This window comes from Cydia amplana, chromosome 13 (genome assembly GCF_948474715.1).
Source record: "Cydia amplana chromosome 13, ilCydAmpl1.1, whole genome shotgun sequence".
NCBI lineage: Eukaryota > Metazoa > Arthropoda > Insecta > Lepidoptera > Tortricidae > Cydia > Cydia amplana.
This window is the reverse complement of record NC_086081.1, coordinates 16,526,952-16,550,869: the sequence shown is the minus strand read 5'-3', so window position 1 is coordinate 16,550,869 and position 23,918 is coordinate 16,526,952. Positions and strand designations below refer to the sequence as shown.

At 37.6% G+C, this 23,918-nt stretch overlaps 2 protein-coding genes and 1 long non-coding RNA gene across 3 annotated transcripts in view; 2 read left to right on the top strand and 1 right to left on the bottom strand.

Annotated features, from left to right (window-relative positions):
* Positions 1-23,918, top strand: part of LOC134653613 (uncharacterized) — a 381,090-nt gene that overhangs the window by 128,526 nt on the left and 228,646 nt on the right. The gene's annotated exons all lie outside the window — the stretch shown is intronic.
* On the bottom strand, positions 3,732-14,101 carry LOC134653535 (uncharacterized). Its single transcript, XM_063508909.1, has 8 exons — positions 13,881-14,101; positions 13,085-13,295; positions 12,324-12,686; positions 6,515-6,700; positions 6,018-6,139; positions 5,144-5,305; positions 4,451-4,621; positions 3,732-4,044 (listed from the first exon to the last, which is right to left on the bottom strand). The coding sequence occupies exons 1-8, from the start codon at positions 14,091-14,093 to the stop codon at positions 3,754-3,756; spliced, it is 1,719 nt and encodes a 572-aa protein (XP_063364979.1). The 5' UTR covers positions 14,094-14,101; the 3' UTR covers positions 3,732-3,753.
* Positions 17,498-23,358, top strand: LOC134653303 (uncharacterized). The gene is made up of 8 exons (XM_063508631.1): positions 17,498-17,687; positions 18,278-18,488; positions 19,143-19,505; positions 19,835-20,020; positions 20,688-20,809; positions 21,556-21,717; positions 22,346-22,516; positions 23,058-23,358. The coding sequence occupies exons 1-8, from the start codon at positions 17,499-17,501 to the stop codon at positions 23,346-23,348; spliced, it is 1,695 nt and encodes a 564-aa protein (XP_063364701.1). The 5' UTR covers position 17,498; the 3' UTR covers positions 23,349-23,358.

Below are 23,918 nucleotides of genomic sequence, written 5' to 3'. Positions count from 1 at the left end.
TCGAAGAAAAATATAAAATATGCCGGAATGCGTAGTTAAATCCTGCTAGAATTGTACCGATCGAAAGAAAAAAAGTCACGGAATAACTTTTCATACTTAAGTTTATCAATTAGTACGTAAAATCACGATAATTTGTTGTTTATAAATTATCAAACTGCAAAACAGGAGTGTGACCAGTAACATGAATAGGGTAATTTCCCGAAAGTAGGGTAATTGATACCCTTCTTATTAAATCATTATGTATTAAGAGATCATTTAGATAAATGGTTAAATTATTGATTATGCATTTCAAACTAGGTCGGTATGGTAATTTCCCGATACTAAGGAGATTAGACATGCATGTTTGATAGTTAACGTTTGTTTGTTATGTATTATATTTTTTTTGTTGAAAACCAGATATGTTTCAAGTTAAATGTATAAATTAAAAAAACATGACGAACTGATTTCATTACGATGCTAAATATCATTAGGTATTGAAAATAATGTTTGCACAAAGTAATTGTGCAATATTGCGCATTTTCGAGACCTATAAAATCAGATACGTACACACCTTTTTTATTGTCTAACGTAAAACTGTCCTAAATTTTTTATTTGAAAACAAGGACGATATTAAAAATAATTGTTTCACCATTAGGGGAGAATTTGTGTTACATGGTAACACTCGTCTACACGCACACATTCAAACCGTCCGCCATTGCAGTGTCACAGTTTGTCTTAGGTGACAGTCCGTCCGTAATATTCTAGGTCCATGATGCAAATATAAAAAGACTTATGATACCATAAGGCAGCGGTTCTCAATCTTTTTTTTTTGACAGAACCCTTTTGGAAAGCGAAATACTTGATGGAACCCTACAATAAAACTTTTTACAATAAAACCCTACAATAAAGTTTTTAGAAGTGTGTTTTTTATTAATAAGCATAATAATTATGCATATTTTATTATTCTAAATTATTCTAAATTCTTGCGGAACCCCTGCAGGGGTGTCGCGGAACCCTAGGGTTCCGCGGAACACACTTTGAGAATGGCTGCAATAAGGAATTTTCTAGCAATTTTTCTCCAAAGATCATCCGAAGTCTGATATCGGATCGGACAATGTGAAAATGATGATTTTTTTCGGTACCCACCCAAGTACATAGGTGTGTTTTCATAATGATAAAGAAGTAATGATTTGGGTCTTTAGCCGCTTAACCCAGTCTTGAAATTTTGTGGCGCTCATGTAGGTACATACTGTACATTTTCTGGGTTAATGACACCTCGCGTCGAAAATGTTCCCTTATGACAGTTTATTTTTATAATGGAGTAGCTGTCTGGTAAAGTGTGTGTAGATTTTTTTTGGAAGTTAACCCGTTATTTAAGTTAGAGGAGACTTCGAGGAACTATTATAGCTAAGTTTGTTAATATTGCTTTAGGCTTAAATATTGATTTCGAGTCCACGGTATTGATAAAGGTTAACTTATTAATTATTTATTATTCTTATTTAACTTACTTCTATTTAAACCGTTAGGTAAAAACAAAATGTAAATAGTTTTGTTTTCGTATATTCAATGAATAAATATGTGTTCCTGAGAAATAACTTCTCGCTATATTATCGGTTATTAAGTTTGCTGTCATTTTAAGCCACATTATTTTATCAGCGGCTAAGTATATACAAAATATTGTAGGTATATTATACCTAATTAATGTTAAAAAACATAAACATATATTATAAAATTGTAAATATTTATTATAATGTGTATTAATAAGCTGGGAATAATTTAAAATGACTTTTTAAAATATCGTCTGTGATCTAATGCCTGTTTTTGGTTGATTTTTTTAAAATAAGTTATCTTATTAAGTTTGGTGTTGTATATTTAACTTTATTAAACGTTTTTATGCGAAGTTTATTTTATTTTCTTTTTATTATCCAAATAATGAATTATCTTATTTTATCTTTATCTTATCTTAATTCGGCTGATGTTTATAAGTAGGTATTTCTTTTGTGTACCTATGACTTTTCCCAGCAACAACAGTGGGACGTAGGTACATAAATATAGGCTATTGAATGAAGAACAACCTTAATGTAGTTAATTTATAATTGTATATAGCTATAATTCCGGGCAGAACGGTACGGTAGGTACTGTAGGAAGATATAACTGAGGGCCTACCGCGAACCACGTTCGACGTGTTGCCTCCCTGTCACACTTACGTACGAATTTATAAGTGCGACAGAGATACAACACGTCGAACGTGGTTCGCGGTAGGCCCTCTGGTGCGTTGAACTTTGTACTGATAATATAAGTATGTACCTATTATAAGCACTTGATAACATGTTGTATACACTTCAACATGATGATAATAGTTAATCCTATTATACTGGTCTGGCTTGGGGTGATAAAGATAAAATAGATATATATGTACCTACATTTAATATACCTAATGTTACCTTATACCATACGTATATTTAGGTATGTTGATGAAAATTTTAATAAATGATATCGATTTTTGATTTATACTAACTATATATAGCCCCAAAATATCTCCTTACTCATGGAAATTATACTTTGTTAATTTATTTTATAGGCACAATAAAGAATTTAGAAGTCCGTCCTTTAGAGTTTTAGATCAGTTTTTATTTTATTGTTTCTTTGTTTATTTTAGAAGTAAAAACAAAAGCCCAGAATAGGCTCGCATGCAAAATGCTGCAACGACAGAGGGCCGGGCCTTCTTAATGTTGATGATGATGATGAAGATACATGGTAATCTTAAATGTAGTCGTAGCCCCACAAAACTAAACATGAGGGCATAGGCACGGGCCTCCTCATGTTGTACAGTACCATACAGTACCTGCAATAATATGTTACACAACGAAGGCGGCAAAAATATCTGACACGATCTTATTTAAGAGCGTGTCTAGGGTTTGCAATCCGGATCCGGAATGTATGAAATTATCCGGATCTGGATCGGGATCCGCGGATCTTCCCATACATTTCGGATCCGTCGTGCAAACCCTAAGCGTGTCACATTATTGCGGCCTTCGAAGAGTAACAACATTTTATTGCAGTTGACTGTACTTATCGGGTTTTGGGATATGTACTGGAGTGGCTAGCACATTGGGGAACACATAATGAGTGTGTTGAAACAATTTACCTCAGTTCCTACAAATATCCCAGGCGCGACAGAATGGAAAATAAGATCGTACCAACGGGTGAACGGGGCAGTGTACGACAGGACGTTTGTAGATCCTTGGTGAAGATTTTGTGCCTTTCATATGACAAGATGATGATAAAATTAAAATATTGTGTTGTAAAACAAAATACATTTATTATCCTTACCCTTAATATCATACAGTCCTGTACAATTTATTTACATAGTTTTTTTGAACGAATACAATACCTATTATAATCAGATCTTATCTAATACCTTTAAACGAGCAATTCTTGTTTATTTATTTATTTATTTATTTATATATATATTTCGGGGATCTCGGAAACGGCTCTAACGATTTCGATGAAATTTAGTATATAGGGGTTTTCGGGGGCGAAAAATCGATCTAGCTAGGTCTTATCTCTGGGAAAAAGCGCATTTCCGAGTTATTATATGTTTTCCGAGCGAAGCTCGGTCACCCAGATATTACCAATTAATTGCCTACATTTACTTATAGTAGGTAAGTAGATATAAGTCTTTAGTATTTAACAAATCAATTAATAACACAACTCATTTTTCCTCCACATTATTATGGTTTTTCTGCAAGGAACACATTTGCATAGGAAAATTTACGTATATTTTTCTTTTAAATCCCTCCTTAGTATCTTTCCAGTCGAGTTCTTCGGTAACTCATCCAAAAACATCACGTCACTTATCCTTTTGTATTCAGCCACCCTCTCCTTTACAAAATCGCAAATATTTGATGGGGCTACATTGTGCCCCTTCTTAAGTACTATGAAGGCTTTGGGCGCTTCCCCGTTGGTCTTATGTGGAACCCCGATAACTGCAGCGTCGTCTACTGAAGGATGGTCGCGGAGGACACCTTCTAATTCGGCAGGCGGAACTTGGAAGCCTTTGACCTGAATAAGAATAAAATACTAGACAACATATTTCAACCAACTTGATGATACTGGTAAGTGTCTTAAAAAATTAGATACTTATCGGGAAAAATACTACCAGAAAACTGTCATTCATCCATCTTTTCAGTGCATTTACACATTTAATTAGACTAGTTTTGTTTTATCCTTTTCCCTTATCCTTTTTGTTATTCTTGGGCAAGCGCCCAGGCTCAGGATCTTCCAGATGATGCGAGAGAGCTTGTATGCGAGTTTCAGTACATTATAGCGGTATTTGCTCTATCAATTAAATAATTCAGTAGCCGTCAATATTATGACACTCGCATGCGAGTTTTCGCATCGTCTTTTTCCCCTATTTTATGGCCTTAAATCAATATTATCATAAAATTGTCAGTAATTCTAAAAGTACCTTAATAAGTTCTTTTAATCTATCAGCTATAGTGATGATGCCCTGCTCATCTCCAATAGCCAAGTCTCCACTTCTGAACCATCCGTCGTCAGTAAATGCTTCTTTATTTGCTTTTTCGTTATTTTTATATCCCTTCATGACTTGTGGACCACGAATCAACAGTTCTCCTTTCTGTAAAAAAATAATGGCAGGTATAGGTAATATTAAGTTTTAACTCCCCAATTTTACTTTACTGGCTCAACTGGACTCGGCTGGAAAGAGCTGGAAGTAGCCGCTCAGGATTGCGACAAATGAATTTTTTTTTGCGAACCCTATCTAATACCTTTAAACGAGCAATTCTTGTTTATTTATATATCTATCTATCTAATACCTTTAAACGAGCAATTCTTGTTTATTTATTTATATATGTATATATATATATATTTCGGGTATCTCGGAAACGGCTCTAACGATTTCGATGAAATTTACTATATGGGGGTTTTCGGGGTCGAGAAATCGATCTAGCTAGGTCTTATCTCTGGGAAAACGCGCATTTTTGAGTTTTTATATGTTTTCCGAACGAAGCTCGGTCACCCAGATATTGTCCCTAATGAGGGATAACAGGATTACCATCATCATCATCATCATCACAACATCTTGGAGTTATCTCCTGAAGTTAAATGTAAAAAAACAAAACAAATGAATTACATATACCTCATTAGGTCCAAGAGTTTTAAGATTTCCATCGACAATCTTAAGCTCAGTATTAGGAATGGGAAGACCAACACATCCATAGTTGTCATTCCCTCTTGGAGTTACAGTCACCACTGGTGAAGTTTCTGTTAGACCGTATCCTTGCCTGAAGTCAAATTTTCTCTGAAAAGATCAAAATTATACAGTATTTAAAAATAAATCAACATATCTTTCTGAAGTTTCTGAATAGATTTACGAGATTTTGATGGTTGCAGTCTTGGTGCTGTTTTTACTCTTAACAGCAGAAAATAATTTTGAGTGTGGAATTTATTGCACATCATCACCACCATCATCATCATCATCATTTATCGCATCATCTTCCACGCGTTTATCCCGCGTTTTTCGCCACTCTCGGGAGTCTTGGGTTCCGATTGGCAAATAATCTCAAGAATTGACTTTCCAACCCAGAGGGGAAACTAGCCCTTATTTAGATTAGTCTGGTTTCCTCACGATGTTTTCCTTCACCGAAAAGCAACTGGTAAATATCAAAGGATATCGTACATAAGGTCCCAAAAAAACGAGCCAGGGTTTCCACGACCTCCGGATTAGAAGTCACATGCTCCTACCGCTGGGCTACTTACCAGCGCTTTTTTCGCACACTTTTATCGCTAGACTAGTTTTTTTTTGCAATAAAATTGTTAACAATTGTTATAGTTTTTCAATGGTACGCTACGGTTGTTATACGTGGTGGGCAGATATCCTTCACTATGGCGCCCAACGAGGGCCTTACAATACACAACTCTTTACTTACTTAAAACTTTTTAACAGTATTTTTTTAAACGTTGTCCTATATTATGAATGCGTATTGGTTTCTACATTCTATCGGTAAAGTTACCTTGGCTCTCTCGATGAATCTGTCAGCATCTGCGGTTGTCAGGGGAGCAGACCCATTGATGATCACCTCCAGATGTTGGAATGTTTTGGGAGTTGCTTCTGGATGTGAAGCCATCAGTAACACTGGAATGTAAAATATATCACATAGTATTTTTACTTTTAATACATAATATAAACAATCATAAAAAATTAAGCAACAGCCAAAAATAGAAGCCACAAATACCTTTACGAGTTAGTATTCCATGGACTGAAATGACTGTTTAAGGATGACTCACGTTAGACCGGACCGGCCGGGCGCTTAGTTTTCTACGACAGATGATAGGTGGTCACGTGATACTTTCCATAGAAAAGGAAGCGACGGAAACTCCGGCCCGGATATGGCCCGGTCTAACGCGAGTCATCCTTAAAGGACATTTTATATTTAGAAAAACTCAATTCAAATAAAAATTTACTCGTATTTAATAGAGAGAACTTTGAGGAACTGAAAATTTTGCGTACCAATAGGAGGAACAGCGTACAGAACATTGGTCTTATACTTTTCCAAGGTTCGCAGGAACAGTTGAGGCTGGAACTTCGGCAGGGTCACCAATTTGATTCCCTGGGATAGCTTGTGGAACATCATCACCTCTGCGCCATATATGTGGAAAAACGGCAGCACCGCCATAACGGCGTCTTGGTGCGTCGCTGGAAATTCGATTTATGATTTGAAATATCAGACAGAGAGGTAATTTAATATTTCGCATAATCTTTGATGACCATAATGAGTTGCTTACAAAACTTTAGTTAATTGACGGTTGCCACCGAGCACAACTCTTTGATACTTCTCTTCATATGTGACATTTTCAAGCTAAAGGTACCATTTTTACGCTTACCATTACGCTTACGATTTGCTTGTATATTTATATAAATAACCTGATGTCAGAACCTAATAACACTTTTGGAGCGGATGGTACCTTTTTCTTGAAAATTACACATATATTTATCACACTCCAGTCTTCAAATCATCCAGTACTGGACACAAATCGGCAATTAAGCTAAGCTAGCTTGTTATAACAATCTTTATCTAAGAATTGGAATGCATATGTCAGTGTCACGTCAACGTCAATTTATTTTCTCCCGATATATTTTATTTATTTCTACCATTTATTCTTAATTTTACGTCTCCAAACACAAATAACATGGTGCCCTTATGTGGTAAATGTGGCGGGAAAACAGCGTCTCGTAAGTTCTTAGAGTGCTCAAACTGTAATCTCCGATTCTGCCTGGAGTGTTTAGATGTAATTGGTGTGGGTTATAAGCGCTTCTCGCTAATGACTATAGAAAACCGAAGTAGCTGGAAGTGCCGTTATTGCCACGAAAAATCTGGCAAGCCATCACCTACTATGAACAAACAAAAGAAACCGATGAGCCCGGCGAATAATTCTTCCTCATCCAACACTCCATCCGTCAGTTCCACCCGATCTTGCACTGCCGACACTGGTAAAGAAAATGTATCTTACAACTCTAATTGCTTCACCCTAGTGCCACATAATCCGCCAATTACTGAGAGTATTGACATCGACGCTATCGCACGGCTCACTTCGGAAATAAAGCTATTGCGCAATGACTTAAACACACAGCTAACCAAGCTCTCTGAGACCGTCGCAAAGTGCACGGATAAACTAGCTCTGTTCGAAAACAGGCTAACAACGGTTGAAACTAAAATTAAACTGCTGGAAGAGCAGAAACTTGATAATCACTTTCTTCAACAGAGAGTCTGTGAGCTTGAAGAGCAACTCAATAACCAGGAGCAAATTTTTACCCAAAACGAAATCGAGATAATGGGTGTCAATGAATCACCCCAAGAAAACCCGGTGCATCTAGCGTTATGTATTGCCGCGAAGATTGGATTAGCTCTGAAAGAAGAGGACGTAGACTCCGTGACTAGAGTTGGTTTCCGCCGTAAACCCAACGACTCACACGATTCGGGCAATACGAGACCTCGGCCTCTGGTAGTTCGCCTGCTACGACGTACCAAACGCAACGCATTTCTACAAGCTGGCAAATCTAGGCACAACATAACGTCCGCTGACATCCAGGTAGCTGGTCCTCCAGAAAAGCTTTTCTTCAATGAAAGGCTTACAAAGTCTAACCGGCTGTTATTTCGTGCCGCCCGTACCCGCTCTAGACAATCCGGGTACAAATTCTGCTGGACCAAACACGGTTCAATATTTATTAGAAAGCAAGAAGGCAGTGCTGCTATCCGGATTCGTCGCGTCGCTGACCTTGACCGTTGTTTGGACTGCTACACGAGCTCTGCTGCTGAGAAGTCTCAGGATGTGTCCTGGTCTGAAGCAGAAAATATGCAGCCCGAATATCCCTGACTTCAACCTTCTTACAACATTTTTGCGCTATTTTATTTACTATTACTCAATTCTTATGTTATTTTTCATATGTTCTTCTCTTAATCATGTTATATATTTATACACTTCATACACACTTCACAAATTTAACACCACACTAAAACAAGGAGCGGCGAGTAAAATCCAGGTAAGCTACTTAGGAGCGATGTCTGAATGGTATTTCCTTATTTTAGTTTTTTGTTTCTATTTAATTTCCATAGATGGCGTTACTTGAGTTAGATAATGTTCTGGACAACGACCTGGCTATTGATTGTCTCGCACTCGAAGTCCTCGAAAACTGTCAACAGTATCTCACTCCTAATTATAGTTTTAAATTGGCAGCCCTAAACATAAGAAGTCTCCAACGTAACTTCGATTCCTTCTTTGTGACGTTAAATAGAATAAATATTGAGTTCGACATTATCATTCTTACCGAATGTTGGTTAAATGATTCTACGGTTATAGATTTACTTCCTAACTACCAAATGTTCCATACGACAAGGGTAATAAATAAAAGTGGCGGAGTTGTTGCGTATGTAAACAACCGTCTATCGGTAACCTGCACCGAACCACCTATCGACGACGCAAACTGTCTTGCTTTAAATATTGAGGGTCAAACTTCAGTTTTAGGCATTTACCGCTCTCCTTCCTTCTCTGATTCAAGCTTATTTTTGAACTCCTTAGACACTTTTCTCAATGTTACAAACTCACGCCAAATCATCATAGCTGGCGATTTAAATATTGACATCTCCGATAATGCTACGCCCTCCCATCATAACCTATCAGATTATCTGAACCTTATGTCGGCCCACGGGTTTTTACCTGCGATTACTAAGCCCACGAGGGACAATGCGTGTCTGGACCATATTTTTATTAAGGCCGCGGTTGATTCGATAGGTATTGTTTGTAAATGCTCCGTAACAGATCATAACATTGTTATGGCTGGTCTCAAGTGTCCTTCACAAAATTCCCATAACAGAAATCGCTGGGTGCTAAAAACAGATTACAAATTAATTGCTAAAGAGCTGTCGGAGGTCGACTGGAGTCCTATCTCTAATAGTAGCGATGTTAACACTGCAGCTAACTACTTCAACACTATCCTATGCTCTGCAATTAAAAATAACACGAAAAAGATAAAAATTAGCCGTGCCAAATTCAATATTAAGCCTTGGGTAACACCTGGGGTAATTAGGTGCTTAAAACACAGAGATAAACTCCATAGGGACTCAAGAGCCTCTCCTAACAATCCGATCACACATATAATATACACCCGCTACAGAAACTTCTGTAACAACTTATTATACAATTTAAAGACTGAATTTCATAACAAGCAAATACAAGAAAATAAAGATAAACCTAAGAAACTATGGAAAACAATTAAGACTATATGCCAATTCTCAAACAATATAAACGATGCCGCCCACCTAACCAAATCTGGAAACTCCGCTCAAGAATCCCTTGATAGTTGTAACACTCACTTTACTACGGTAGGTAGTAATTTAGCTGATCAGATACTTTCCAAACTCGCGGAATCTCAACATACTCTAGCTGACAAGTTTGTTCCCTCACATACCACCCCACACTCATTTTTCATGCAGCCAACCGATACTTTTGAGGTAGAGATCCTTATTAGGCAACTCAAGTCTGACAAAGCTCCTGGATACGATGGCATCAAACCTTTACTAATCAAGGAAATAAAAGAGGTAATCCTTGAGCCTTTTGTCTGTCTCTGCAACCTTAGTCTAGAAAAAGGATACTTCCCTGACTGTTGGAAATTAGCTATTGTCTCCCCGATTCACAAATCCGGCCCAAAAGATCTGCCCACTAACTATAGACCCATCTCTCTCTTATGCGTTTTCTCTAAAATCTTAGAAAAAATTGTAAATATTCGTCTCGTGAACTATTTAGAGAAACACTCACTGTTGTCAGAACATCAGTTTGGTTTCAGACGCGGCAAATCGACTGAAGATGCCGTGCTTACTCTCACAAACATGATCTCTGGTCATCTAGATGCCGGTAAATGCTGTATAGGGGTATTCCTTGACCTGGCGAAGGCCTTTGACACCGTCTCAATTCCCATTCTTCTCAAGAAACTAGAAGCTCTCGGAATTCGAGGCTCTGCACACGACTGGTTTTCCAGCTACCTAACAAATAGACAGCAATCGGTTAAGATCGGAGATTCAACAAGCTGCAGATCTCACATCTACTTCGGCGTCCCACAGGGCAGTATCCTCGGTCCCTCGCTTTTTATTACATACATTAATGACCTTCTTCAAACCACTATCCCAAACTCAGAATTCATCTGCTATGCTGATGACACCGTAGCTCTTTTTAGTGGTAATACTTGGGAGGAAACATACTTGTCAGCTGAGGCAGGACTATCATTAGTATCGAAATGGTTGGATCACAATCTTCTCACTCTAAATATGAACAAAAGCTATCACATCCCATTCTCAAAGACATCAGTCTCCTCTGCTCCGCTCACATACCACTTAAAGTTACATTCCTGCGACACAAATAACTTAAACTGCTCATGTGGGTCCATAAGTAGATGCTACACCGTCAAGTATCTGGGCCTTATCGTTGATGAACACCTTTCTTTTAAACAACACTTGACTAGTCTATCCAAAAAAGTGAGAAAACTGATTTATTTAGTGAAACGGCTGCGGGACTGTTCACCTCTAAGTGTCCTTCGCGTTGTCTACCATGCCCTGTGCCAATCTGTTTTAAAATATTGTATTGCAGTCTGGGGCAGCGCAGGTAAGACGGCACTCCTAGAACTAGAGCGTGCGCAACGTGCTGTCATCAAAGTCATGCTAAGAAAACCTTTTAGATTTCCTACCGACTTGCTGTATAATGAAACGGGGATCCTCAGAGTCAGACAATTATTTATTTTCAGCGCAGTGTGTAGAGTTCATAAAAGTATTACAAATTTACCGGTAAGAGACCTCATTTTGAGCAGACGTATATATAGAGTCCCGGTACCTGCTGTCCATACATCTCACGCCAAGAGGTTTGCTTCCCATATGCACCCATTTATATATAACTCTGTTTGCAAAATTATCGATCTAAAAACGTGTACTTTATCAAATGTTAAATCTAAACTCAAAAAATGGTTTGTGACCCTATCCTACAATGATACGGAAAATATAATACGTTCTTATGTTTAGGTCTGTCATCATCTAGTCCTTACTCGCTCTCCTACACCTTTCACACACACACACACACACACACACACACACACACACACACACACACACACACACACATACACACCCTAAAAGCTTACACCTTATCACCCTCTTTCACACATCATTTTAATTAGGTTTAGTTACCGTATGTTACCTACTCTTTGTAAGCCCCAAGATACAGGCTCAGCCTAGTTTGGTGCTTACCGGACACCTTTGTGATTGCCTACCTATTTTATTATAAATAAATTATTCTTATTCTTATTCTTATTCTTATTCTTACAATGTCCGGTAGCACGTGAGTCCTGAGTGTCGTGACCGAATAATTATAGAACGTTATTACATTACCAGTTGTTTTTATTATGCATGTCTAGCAGACCGTGAAGTTATTAAGATTCTAAAGTCAGACCACGCTAAGTTTTTATGCCAATTGCTGCGTTAAGTATGGCGGTCCTATGGGATATGTATACATTGTTACTGATAAGTTTGTACAAAATTAGCGTCATCAGATATTTTGATGATTTTGACGTTATGGCTTACACCGTCTACTAGAATGATAAAGTTATATAAGAAATACAATGCTGAGAAAAGTAGCTCCCTCTGTTATGAAACTCTGTAAAATAATTTGTATGTAGCAGGGTTTAGTTTCTTCAGCAGTGGATTGTGCATCCATTTCAGGTGATTTTCATATAGAGGATACACAATTCTGACTGATTAGATTGAGGTAATTATAACTACCTGTTGTAGGATTATGTGCTTTGATAATAGGCTCGTTCATTTGTTCACAATTTGCCACTAAATTCCTGTTCGTCAACTCTACTCCCTTCGGCATTCCTGTTGTACCGCTCGAATAAGGCAAGAAACAAACATCTTCAGCAGTTCGTCTGACTTCTTTCAACGGAGACAGATCAACATTGACGTCAACGCTTAGTTCTTTGAACCGTATCGTACCAACTGGCACTTCTGTATCTTCAGTTCTAACTACAATGATGGGAATGTCCAATTTTGCCATTTTAAGAGCGGCTTTGACGACGTCAGTTGTCTCTCGTACCGTGACTATCACTTTTGCGTCTGACATCACGAGTTGGCGTTGGACTTCATCTGAAACGAAAAGAGGAGCTTAATTAGAAACGTGTATTAAGTGACGAGAGACCGATGGATGAGCGATTTGAGCAAAGCAGTGAGTGAGTGATCTTTGAGCCTTGCATCAAATAAGTAAACTCACGCGTAGTATAGGTAGTAGGTATAGGGTTGAACTGATGACGACAACGGGGTAGTCGACCAAATTGCTCCGTCCATTGAATCTGTACTCATCATCAAGCGCAGGTTAGTGACACAAATGATAATAAACCCACGCGCAGTGTAAATAGGGTTGATACTGGTAACGACGGCGCCCCCAGTAAGCTCGAGGCTATGACTGGGTAGTCGGGCACGTTGGGCAGCCCATTGAATGCACAGTTCATTAAGCACAATAACGACGCAAACGAAAATGAACTCACGCGCAGTGTAAATGGGGTTGATACTGGTGATGACGGCTCCAGCGCCCAGTATGCCCAAGGCCACGACGGGGTAGTCGGGCACGTTGGGCAGCATGACGGCCACGGCGTCGCCGTCGCGCACTCGCAGCTTGCCGCGCAGGTTCGCCGCGAAGGTGGACGATAGCTTGAAGCCCTGCGAGTACGTGTAGCCACGCCCTGTGAAGCCGCACACCTGGAAATTTATAGCATGTATTTACATTTACACAATGAAGGCTCTAATTAATGCTAGCTGTCACTGTTACTCAGGGCTCAGGGCGTTGTAAGACTTGTAAGATTCGTCATATTGACAGGTCATGACGCAGATACCCTGGTAATGTATGAGGAAGGCGACGAGTCGAATAGATTATCGTATGTTCACTTCAATTAACACAATAATGCAGTCAAAATAGACCAACGGTCGGAATGTCGAGAGCGGTTATGACATTTGGTGTGTATGCTAATTGTAGGTCACGTTTTCATTTCCGGTCAATTTCATGTTTGGGAGTTCAAGGTACCGCTGGTAACTAAACATATTTTTACCTACGGTGTGATGAATATATTAGTAGGTATACCCCAAGTTGCAGTTAGTATAGAGAAACAAATACCTAGGGACTCCGTGCACACTGAAGGAGGCAGTTAGCAAACTGAAGGCATTGCTAGGTATCGTGGAGGACCTTATTTTTCACGCAAAATAGACACAATTCATGTCGATATACTTGCTTGCTTGAAAACTAACTAATTAACTAACTAAGGGACAATTCTCATTAGAAATACTTGCCGCCATAGTCCGATCCGGCCATTTCTCCAAATTCTGCCACACGTACTCGTATAACGTACACGTCGGCACTTCAATGTCTTTGAAAGGCGATTTTATGATTCCTTCTTGAGTCCAAGGTGTTTCAGAAAACTTCCGCACGCTGCCAAGGCATTTCAGACTCTTTTTTGTTAGCGCTGCAGTTCGATTTGCGGCGAATAATGTTTTTGATGCCATTTTAGTGAACGCTAAAATGATGTAAGTAAGTAGGTAATTAAATAATTAAAATCTCAAAATGAATACTAAAGATTTGAAACATTTCACACATAAAAAAAGGTCTTGAACCAAGGATTATTATTTGCTTCAAGATCTTTTCGATGCAAGGAAATTCGAAAATATCATGTGATGATCAATGTATATTTAATTTGTACCCCACATAGTGGAAATCTTGGTTTACTTTGTATACTGTGTTATTAACACGTAAACGTGACCTAGTGGATACTGTTAATTGAGATATTTTAACGACTTTGATAATGTTAATTATACATCAAACGAGCTGGTCAAGTAAGTTTATATTATAATTTATAACAAATTAGAACTAAATCCCTTTAGAGGTGAAATGGTCGTTTTAAAAGTTCACAGTTGGTGATTAAGCCTGCAACAAATTTTGAAAAACTATATTTCTATCTAAAAGGTTGAAGTATCAAAGTTCACTTGTTTGTTTGAAAATTTTAAAATGTTTGTAAGGCATCAATGACTAGGTATGTATGTCTCTTAATTTTTGCTCATTTCCTCGTCTATTATTAATCTTTAGGCCAAGCAATAAGACGTTGTACTTAGGTAGAGGAAAATGCTTGGAACACAATGCTGATCTCACCCACATACTGAAGGAATGCTCGTATTATTTCTCTTAGATATGGATTTTAAAATCAGTTATTATTCACCAGTTATCTGGCCACCATTAGGCTCTGTTTACAAGTTATCTGTTATCTGGCCGTCATTAGGTTCTAGGAAATAAAAGCTTAGGTACTATCACCGGCCTGTCTTTTTAGGTACTTACGCCTGTAATTATCACGTTTAGTTAATTACTTTTTTATCAATTTGCCACTAAGTTTTTTATATCATTGTATGACCTTACACTGTCCTACTTTAAATACGTATCGCCGGCACGCTGGCCGGGTAAACACTGATATTACGTTATGTCATGTTTATTTGGACGTGTTTATTCACAAATCAACTATGAGCACGTAGCAAGCTTAACTTGATCCCAAGATTCATAGGAACTGTGCGTGATGGTGTCTGGCTTATATTAGCATATGTACCTACGGTAATACTAGTGAACAATGTATAGCAATGATAATGTTGGTTTATATCGGATCATTGACATTGAGGTCGTTTTGTGGCGTATGTTGGCGTATAATGTAGTCCTCAACGACCTTATATATGTCATTTTAATCGCCTATCGTACATGTGTTAGTCGAGTCAAGTTGTGTAGAAGCATTTCAATTATATTGTGTTTAATCTAATAAACTTTACAATTTTTTCTGTTTTTTTTCATTCTCAGCTTGAAGATGGAGTGTTCTTGGCATCCGAAAACAAGAATTATTTTGGTTCTGTTTTTGAAGGAAAAAGAAATATTTGTAATTATCTAGGTCCTAGATTCTAGCTTGTAGTTATATTAAATTTATGGATGTGTTATTATATACCTCAACAGTTGGTAGGTGATAAAAAATTTATAACTGTATAACAAGAAACCAGAATTCTCGGGGCACTTTTGAATTGTCATAGTGACTTCTCATTTATCGACTTCCGATATATATTAAAGAAGATAAACAACAGGCGGCCTCATCACTATAGAGCGATGTTTTCCAGATTTTTTTTAGAATAGTTGAAAATCTGGAATAAAGATATAATAAAAACAATGAAAAGTAAATGGTTAAGTACGATTAAAGCATATCAATAGCTGATTTTCGTAATTCGGATAACGAACGAAATTAAATATAAACGGCGTTATTCATAGACGTCTGCTAAGTTAATCAGCTGATGATCGTCGTTTATGGCAAAACGACAGATAGGGACAAACGACGATCATCAATGGTTGAGTTAGCAGCCGTTTATGAATAACGCTAAAAACGTTTAGTACGTTATCAATTGACGTAGAGGACAGACGCGCTGGTACAAAAGTTAGTGTTTATGTTTCCAAATGTTAGTGCAAAATAAGTGTGATTATAATTTTCTAACTAAATAGTTGAATATTCAGAAGGTAAAAAAATATAGTTACCTAATATTTATAAAGTACTTATTTTGAAAATCATTTATTTCCAAACAAGATATTTACTCGTACAGTGGTATTACTAAAAGAAATTAAAAACTAGCTTAAATCTAAAATAGGCTCTTGAGGAATTGTACCCAGGATGCTGGCGACATTTCCTCGCTGTATCGCAATGCTGATACGTTGTGCGAGGTAGCCGCCGGCTCTTCGGTCACCGTTACGAAAGTATTTAGAATTCAAAACAGTAAAGTGGAGTTTACGGGTTTGCATTTAATAAACAATTACCGAGTTATGGTGTAAATCTTATTTTTTTTATGAATGATTTAAGTACTTACCATTTATTTAGGTAACTGGTTTCATGTTTTCTAATCACGTTTATCACAAATCGTCCGATGCGGTGAAGGTGAAAGGGAACTCCTTGCGGTGGTTCTCAGCTAATGTGTAACAAAAATCGAATCAGCACTATTTTCCAAACCTAAGGCTATTTTTGGCATAAAATCTTATGATATACGTAGGATTTTTATTGCTTATTCATTTAACAGTTATATTTTCTAAAACACCTCTATTGAAATTAGGCGTGACTTCTACTGGTGATTAAAATCACATTTTATCATCACGATGTGATCACGACGTGATCACGATGCAATTGCGATCATTTTTCGTGCACACTAAAAGAGTAAAATATTATCTACTCACCAATCATATTTTATAATACTCATAAATTATCTACTTACATAATCTTTATGTCATATCACAAATAGATAACAATGTAAATAAAACTCTTCGGTTGTCGGGGTATGCCGCATTTTTAGTAGCGTAAAAGCCTGCTTTGCTCTAAAAATAAATGTGCCCCAAAATACGAAATGTAAAAAAAATATGGGTACCTATATATATTGTGGTAGATATTTAGCCTATGCAGATTTAAAATAGCCCCACTATTATCATATTGTAACACTTTTTAAATGAGGTTGTGATATAGTTTTCATATATAAAAACTCTTGGAACACAATTTGGGAGCATAATAGGCATATTTTACGGTAGGTGGGTACCTAAAAATATAACAAGAATCTTTGCAATAGCCATGAGTAAAAAGAAATAAGCAAAATTGAGTAAAAAACGTCGTCTGCTTCTTAGAGTAGGTACCTATGTAGCTAACAATTTTATGATGCTTCAAAACTTAAAGAAATTATAATCGGAATTAGGATGCAAGTACATTCTGGCATACTGTCGGCATACATCGACAGTTAACTTGGACCCTGTTCCTACAGCATGTAATTTTCCTTATCAATGAAAGTTTGTTTTAACTTGAAACTCCTTCCAGATAGCCAATTTCGAACTCTACACCAACCATGGGGTCAAAGTGTTTCCTCATGGCAAATCGGACTCTTAACGCCACCAAAAATCTTCCCTTCATCATAAGTTCAAGAAAACTCAGCGGAAGTCCGTGGACACAGGAACGCATTATAAAGTCGCCTTTGGAACCAATAGAAGTGCCAAACTGTACTGTACACGATTACTTGTGGCAGAATTTGGAGAAATGGTCGGAAAAGACAATGGCGGTGAGTATGGCCAAGTCTTTGAAACGACAGAGAAAAATAGAAATATATTGCCCGTATACTTAACTACATTCGTATCTGATTCGCTGTGATCTGACTATTAAAGAAGAAACTAAGGTAAATGTGAAGAAGACCCGCATATAAAATAAAGAATTTGGTTGGATGGTCCGTCATAGATCAAGATCTCTCGTATTTTTATGTTCTTCTCTCAGACACAGTCAGACAGGAAGAGCTTGGCTCCTTCTGCTCTGCTGACCTTCTGTAAGCGGAGTATGTGTACAAACGGAAGAGTCAGAAGCGACGAAAGAGCTTGTAGGCAGTCTTCACCACATTTATCTTACTACTAAACCACTACTACCGATAGATACAATACAATACAAATACTCTTTATTGCACACCTCAATACAGAAAACAATACAAGAATACATAAAGTCAGAGGTAAACAACAAGACAAGCGGCATTTAAACTAGCAAACACTTTAGTAGTTTACTAGCTCGATGGGTAAACGGCTAGCTCAAGAGTTGCTTGAGAAAATCTTTCTTGCTCTAAGGTGATTAAAACATGAATAACGATAATGATAAGGTTATTTCCAGGTGTGCGGCTCTACAGGGCGAGGCTACACGTACTCGCAGGGCTTCAAACTATCTTCCACCTTCGCGGCGAACCTGCGCGGCAAGCTGCGCGTGCGCGACGGCGACGTCGTGGCCGTCATGCTGCCCAACGTACCCGACTATCCCCTCGTGGCCTTGGGAATACTGGGCGCTGGCGCCGTCATTACCAGTATCAACCCTATTTACACTGCTCGTAAGTTTAGTTTACGTCATTAATCGGACTTGATGCACTATGGATTGTAATGTACATATTTGTCAATTGTCTTTACTGGATTGTTTGTTTGTCCTTGCACCATCTTTTCGTGTTTATGTTTAGCCCTATGCTATGGTTGACTGGTAGAGAATGCCTTTTGGTATTCAGTCCGCCGTTTGTACATAATTATATATATCTTTGTGCAATAAAGTTAAAATAAAATATATGGATTCAAATATAGCTGCCGTTCGTGTCCAGCTGCCACATGATCTGGCCGCCATGGGCATGATGGGCATACTCGACGCTGAAACGTTTACGAGTTGGTGATACAAGTATATCAAACCGAGAGTTGTGCCGTTCTCGAGAATGTTATCCCTTTTGTATGGAAAATGTTCTCGCTCGAAAATAGTTTCCATTGTAAATTGAGAACCTATTTAGACTGCACGTAAGTTCATGGAATTTTGATTAAATAAATACAATAAATACACTTTTTGTTGTCATTTATTCGTATGCTAGTTATAATTAATTTAATTGTAAGCAGACGAAGAAGTCGAGAACGTAGTAGTACGGAGTAGGTAAATATAAAAAATAAATACTTATTGTTAATATAGAGTAATTAATAGGTATTTAAAAGAAGTTTTAATATCTTTTCAGATGAAGTCCAGCGACAACTGCTGCTTTCCGGCGCCAAAATCGTAGTCACATTAGCGGAAACAGTAGATGTAGTGAACAATGCTTTAAACATGGCCAAATTAGACTTACCTATCATTGTAGTAAAGACTGACAATACTGCAACGCCAGATGGCGCTATAATTTTCAATGAGCTAAGTGAAGATGTCCATGCTGATTTATCATGCTTGAAAGAAGTAAAAAGGACATCCAAAGATGTGTGTTTCTTGCCTTATTCTAGTGGTACTACAGGAGTACCGAAAGGAGTAGAGCTGACGAATGCCAATTTAGTTGCCAATATGGAGCAACTTAATGACCCTCTAACAAGGGCGTATAATGATACAACAGGTAATTTTATGATTATGGTGATAAAAAATGTAACTATTATAAAAGATAATTTTAGCAGTAGTAGTAAAACACTTTATTGTACAAAAAGAAACATAAAACATGAAAAAACACACATCATTTGTACAGAGGCAAACTTATCCCTTCAGGGATCACTTCCAGTTAACCTTAAATTTTATTTTGATATATATTTAATTATACGAAAATTATGCATGATTTAACGTACCTAAGTTGCTATGTAATATGCTATGCTAACTGTTATTTTTGGTCAGAGTTTAACTATAGATTAAGTATGTACATTTTTATATAATTTTTGTTTCCTAATCTTCCAGCGACGCACCAGGACGTCGTGATGGCGGTGCTGCCGTTCTTCCACATCTACGGGGCGGAGGTGATCATGTTCCATAAGCTCTCCCAGGGCACCAAGTTGGTGACCTTGCCTAAGTTCGAGCCTCAAGTGTTTCTAAAAGCTCTGGAAAACTACAAGGCGAATATCTTGTTTGCAGCTCCTCCTCTAAGTAAATATATGTATAAGCTATTATAAATTTAAATATACATAATATTATGTCGTAAGTTAAAGATGAAGGCTGACGCCACCAACCTCTAAAGCATTCGGCCATGGATGGTAGAGTCTGTGCGGAAAGAGAAGAGTCGTGCAATGTATGAAGCCTAATACATTCCACGACTCTTCTCATTCCGCACAGTCTCTAGCAATGGTACAATCAAGTTCGTCTATATATTTATGAACTCGACTGTAACAAGAGTAAATAAATCCAACCTCAGAAAGAATGTGTCGATGTGCTTGTAGATAAGGGCTGATGCAGGGTCATGGGGGTAATATTTTAACCCACCCCTTGGGCTCTTTGGGCGTAGAATTTGACCACGTGACTCTGCCGTCACTGACTATAAAATTGAACACTTTTCGTCGGGTAGTTGCACAAATATCTGTTTTGACATTTAGCTGGGACATCTGTTAGCTGCGACCACGACCAGTGAAACCTGTGTCGAAACGTCGGTAAATAAATGTATAATAAAATAAATTTCGCGATAGACCCATCTATAAATGTGAGTTAATATAAAATTGAATCCGCCCTTGGTTGTAGAAAGTCATGGCGATGATACAAACGTTTGAATGCCTTGATATTCTTACTACTTATCCTAAATTTAGTGTTTATCTTATTTCAGTATTGATGATGACTTCGCATCCAGCCGGGTCTCCAAAAACATTCCAAAGCCTGGAGATAATCATCAACGGAGCGGCGCCACTAGCAGCCTCTGATGCAGAAAGGTTTATTGAGAAAGCCAAGGTAAAATTAATTTTAGGAATGTAAAGGCAGGCTAAGATAAGATTGATCCATGGTTCAGATCTGGAAAGTCAATGATTGAAAATGGACTGGGAATTTGATAAGAAATGAGACTGGGGCTGTAAAAATGTAAATATCAATTTTATTGTCCATCGGTAGGTTAACATTAGGTACCTATAACGTACTTTAAATAACCTGTATTTTTCCAATAAAATAACAGACTTTTGTAATGGTGAAAAGTTTGTTGATTGGAACTCTATGTGCTGTGAGGGAGGCACAAAAGAAGTAAATATGTATCCATGACGCCAACACAGTACGACTATACGAGTACACGACACGTCTTAAATGATTATAAATCAAAATGACAGACAATCATTCATCTTTCTCCTATCTGGAACCACTAAAACCAAATTGCAACAGTAGCAAGTGCATCTATTATTATTAATGTCCGAATCAGAATCACATTAGGTAGTGGGTGAATCCTGCTTAGTTGTACGACATGGTGGTTAGTGATTTGTCAAAGATTGCGAGACAAAGTAAAGGTTATGGAAAGTAGAAACAAAACAACCGATTATGAGAAAATAGTATAACAAAACAGTTATTACCTCATACCTGCCGCCCGTTATTTCTTCTACGCATGTCTATGTTTAAGACACCTAACAAATACAAGATGTATTTTATGCCTGATTATTAAAGCAAGATGACCTTGTTTATACTCGTCTTCATGAAAATAATTATCTTGTTTTCAGAGAAAAATGGATTTCAGACAAGGCTATGGACTCACAGAGACCTCACCCGTGGTCACGATGACCCCTAAAGGTCTGGAGAACTTTTCCTGCGTAGGGCTTCCTCTTCCTAACACGGACCTTAAGATCGTTGATCAGAATCTCCAGTCTTTGGGACCCAATGAGGTAAACTTTGAATAAATGTCATATACTAAGAAAATGTGACCAAGGCCTCCAGTGCCCCAGGCTGGAATCGAACCAGCGTCCTCTGCTATCGCGGCAGGTACCTGAGCCATTCGGCCACCGGGCCACAGCGGCATAGGTCGAATTTTTCCAAGTATATGCACTTCTTACTGAAGGCTTATGGCGCCCCCTAATGAGGTAAGTCCGAAGAATTATATTTTATTAGGGTTTTGTAGTTAATATGGAGCTCTTATAAATTCGCCATCCGTCTGACATTCATCTGAAACAGGGTTTCTGTCTCTTGATCTGACTTTTACTAAACAATATTTAAGAACATTCAATAGACAAGGGATATTGTGTATTTCGGAATGTTTTTGATAATGATAACACTAACGTTTAAATGTTTTTGGATCTTAAACTACTAGTATCAGGGTCATTATTTAACTATTATAGTAACTCAAGGTCATATAAAAATATTCTAAATTACTCCCAAATCCAAGTATTTAACTCCTTTTGACCTTTGAGCCTTCTTGAGCTTACTGTGGGGCTTCGTCAATTTGTGTAAGAATGTCCAATATTTATTAATTTATTATTTTATTTTATTTATTTGTATATTTTTGACGGTTTGCAGAAAGGGGAGCTACTAGTTCAAGGTCCTCAAGTGATGAAGGGCTATAAAGACAACGACAAAGCAAACAGGGAGTCGTTCACTGAAGACGGATGGTTCAGAACGGGGGACCTGGCGGTTGCTGACGAGCAGGGGATAGTCACCATTGCTGACAGATTGAAGGAACTCATCAAGGTAACTGAATAACCATAGAAATACCTTCCTTTTATACAGAACCTCTGTACAGAGCAATACTGGTTTTCCAAGGAGATACTGATGGGGCAACTTGAAATTAAAATTAAATTATCATAACTAAACTCGAGGAACAGTAGGTACCTTCAGTAATATCTGCTATTTTGAAACGTAGGTAGCTAAACTATGGGTGCTGTTATGTAGACGTGTGTTTATTCTACCACATGTGTGTTGTGTGTTGATGCAATTAAATATAATCGCCCATGTCAATTTAGCTAACAATGTGATGATAATTTAGCTCTACAATTCTAAAAAGTCTTTGTGTCGTGTTGTCATTATTCATCTTAAATCCCTTTTAGCGAAATGGAATCCGGTTCCAATTGTGGAACCCGGCAACGGAATCGTTTCAATAATCGATTCCTCGTACTAACAACGCGTGTTCGATGGGATAACCCAAAGTGGCCTGAAGACGCCGCAGAGAGGCTTTTATCTAACAATATACCAATAAATTCCTCACTGACCTATCAATTTCTTTCCTCTCCAGGTCAAAGGTTTCCAAGTACCCCCAGCGGAGCTAGAGGCTGTCCTACGGGACCACCCGTCAGTCGCCGACGCCGCCGTCATCGGGGTTCCGCACAAAACAAACGGGGAAGAACCAAAAGCCTTTATCGTCCTGAAGAAAGGACACGAAGTCCTTCCTACAGACATCTGCGGCTTTGTGAAGGAGCGAGTAGCGTCGTATAAGAGGATTAATGATGTTATGTTTGTGGATGGTTTGCCGAAAAGTGCTACAGGGAAAATATTGAGGAGAGAATTGAAGGAGAAATATACGTGATTATGAAAATATTATCTAGTTTTTTTTTAATCAGGCCATATTTAATCAGAGCAAAATAATAAAGTTTGAATATAGTGTTGAAAGGACACTAATATTTTTATTTAATCAAAAATGTTTTTTATCCACGCTTGCTCTTTTTTAATATGTACTATCATATTTCATATTATAAATACTTAATAAGTATTTCAAACCACTTCATATTATAAATAATGAGTTCCTCTCAGAGTACGAGTAATAAAAAAAAGTTAAATAAGTACTGCAAGATTAAATAATAGACAAACAAAGCTGCGGATAATTCAATAATTATATTAACCTTCCTTATGTTAGTACCAAAACTATTATTACATAATGAGTATAATGACAATTAAATTATCACACAAAATGATAACTTAAATCTGTATTCGGATAATAGGCCTAAATATTTCTTACCATAAAAAAGAGCGTTGTTTTGCACCTTATCCCATTGTAGTAAAGCTTAAAATGCATCAAGACAATTGAAGTCGTCGGTACAGTGATCACAAATGCGCTATCATTATAACATAACATTACGAGTACGTTGTTTGTGCCTGT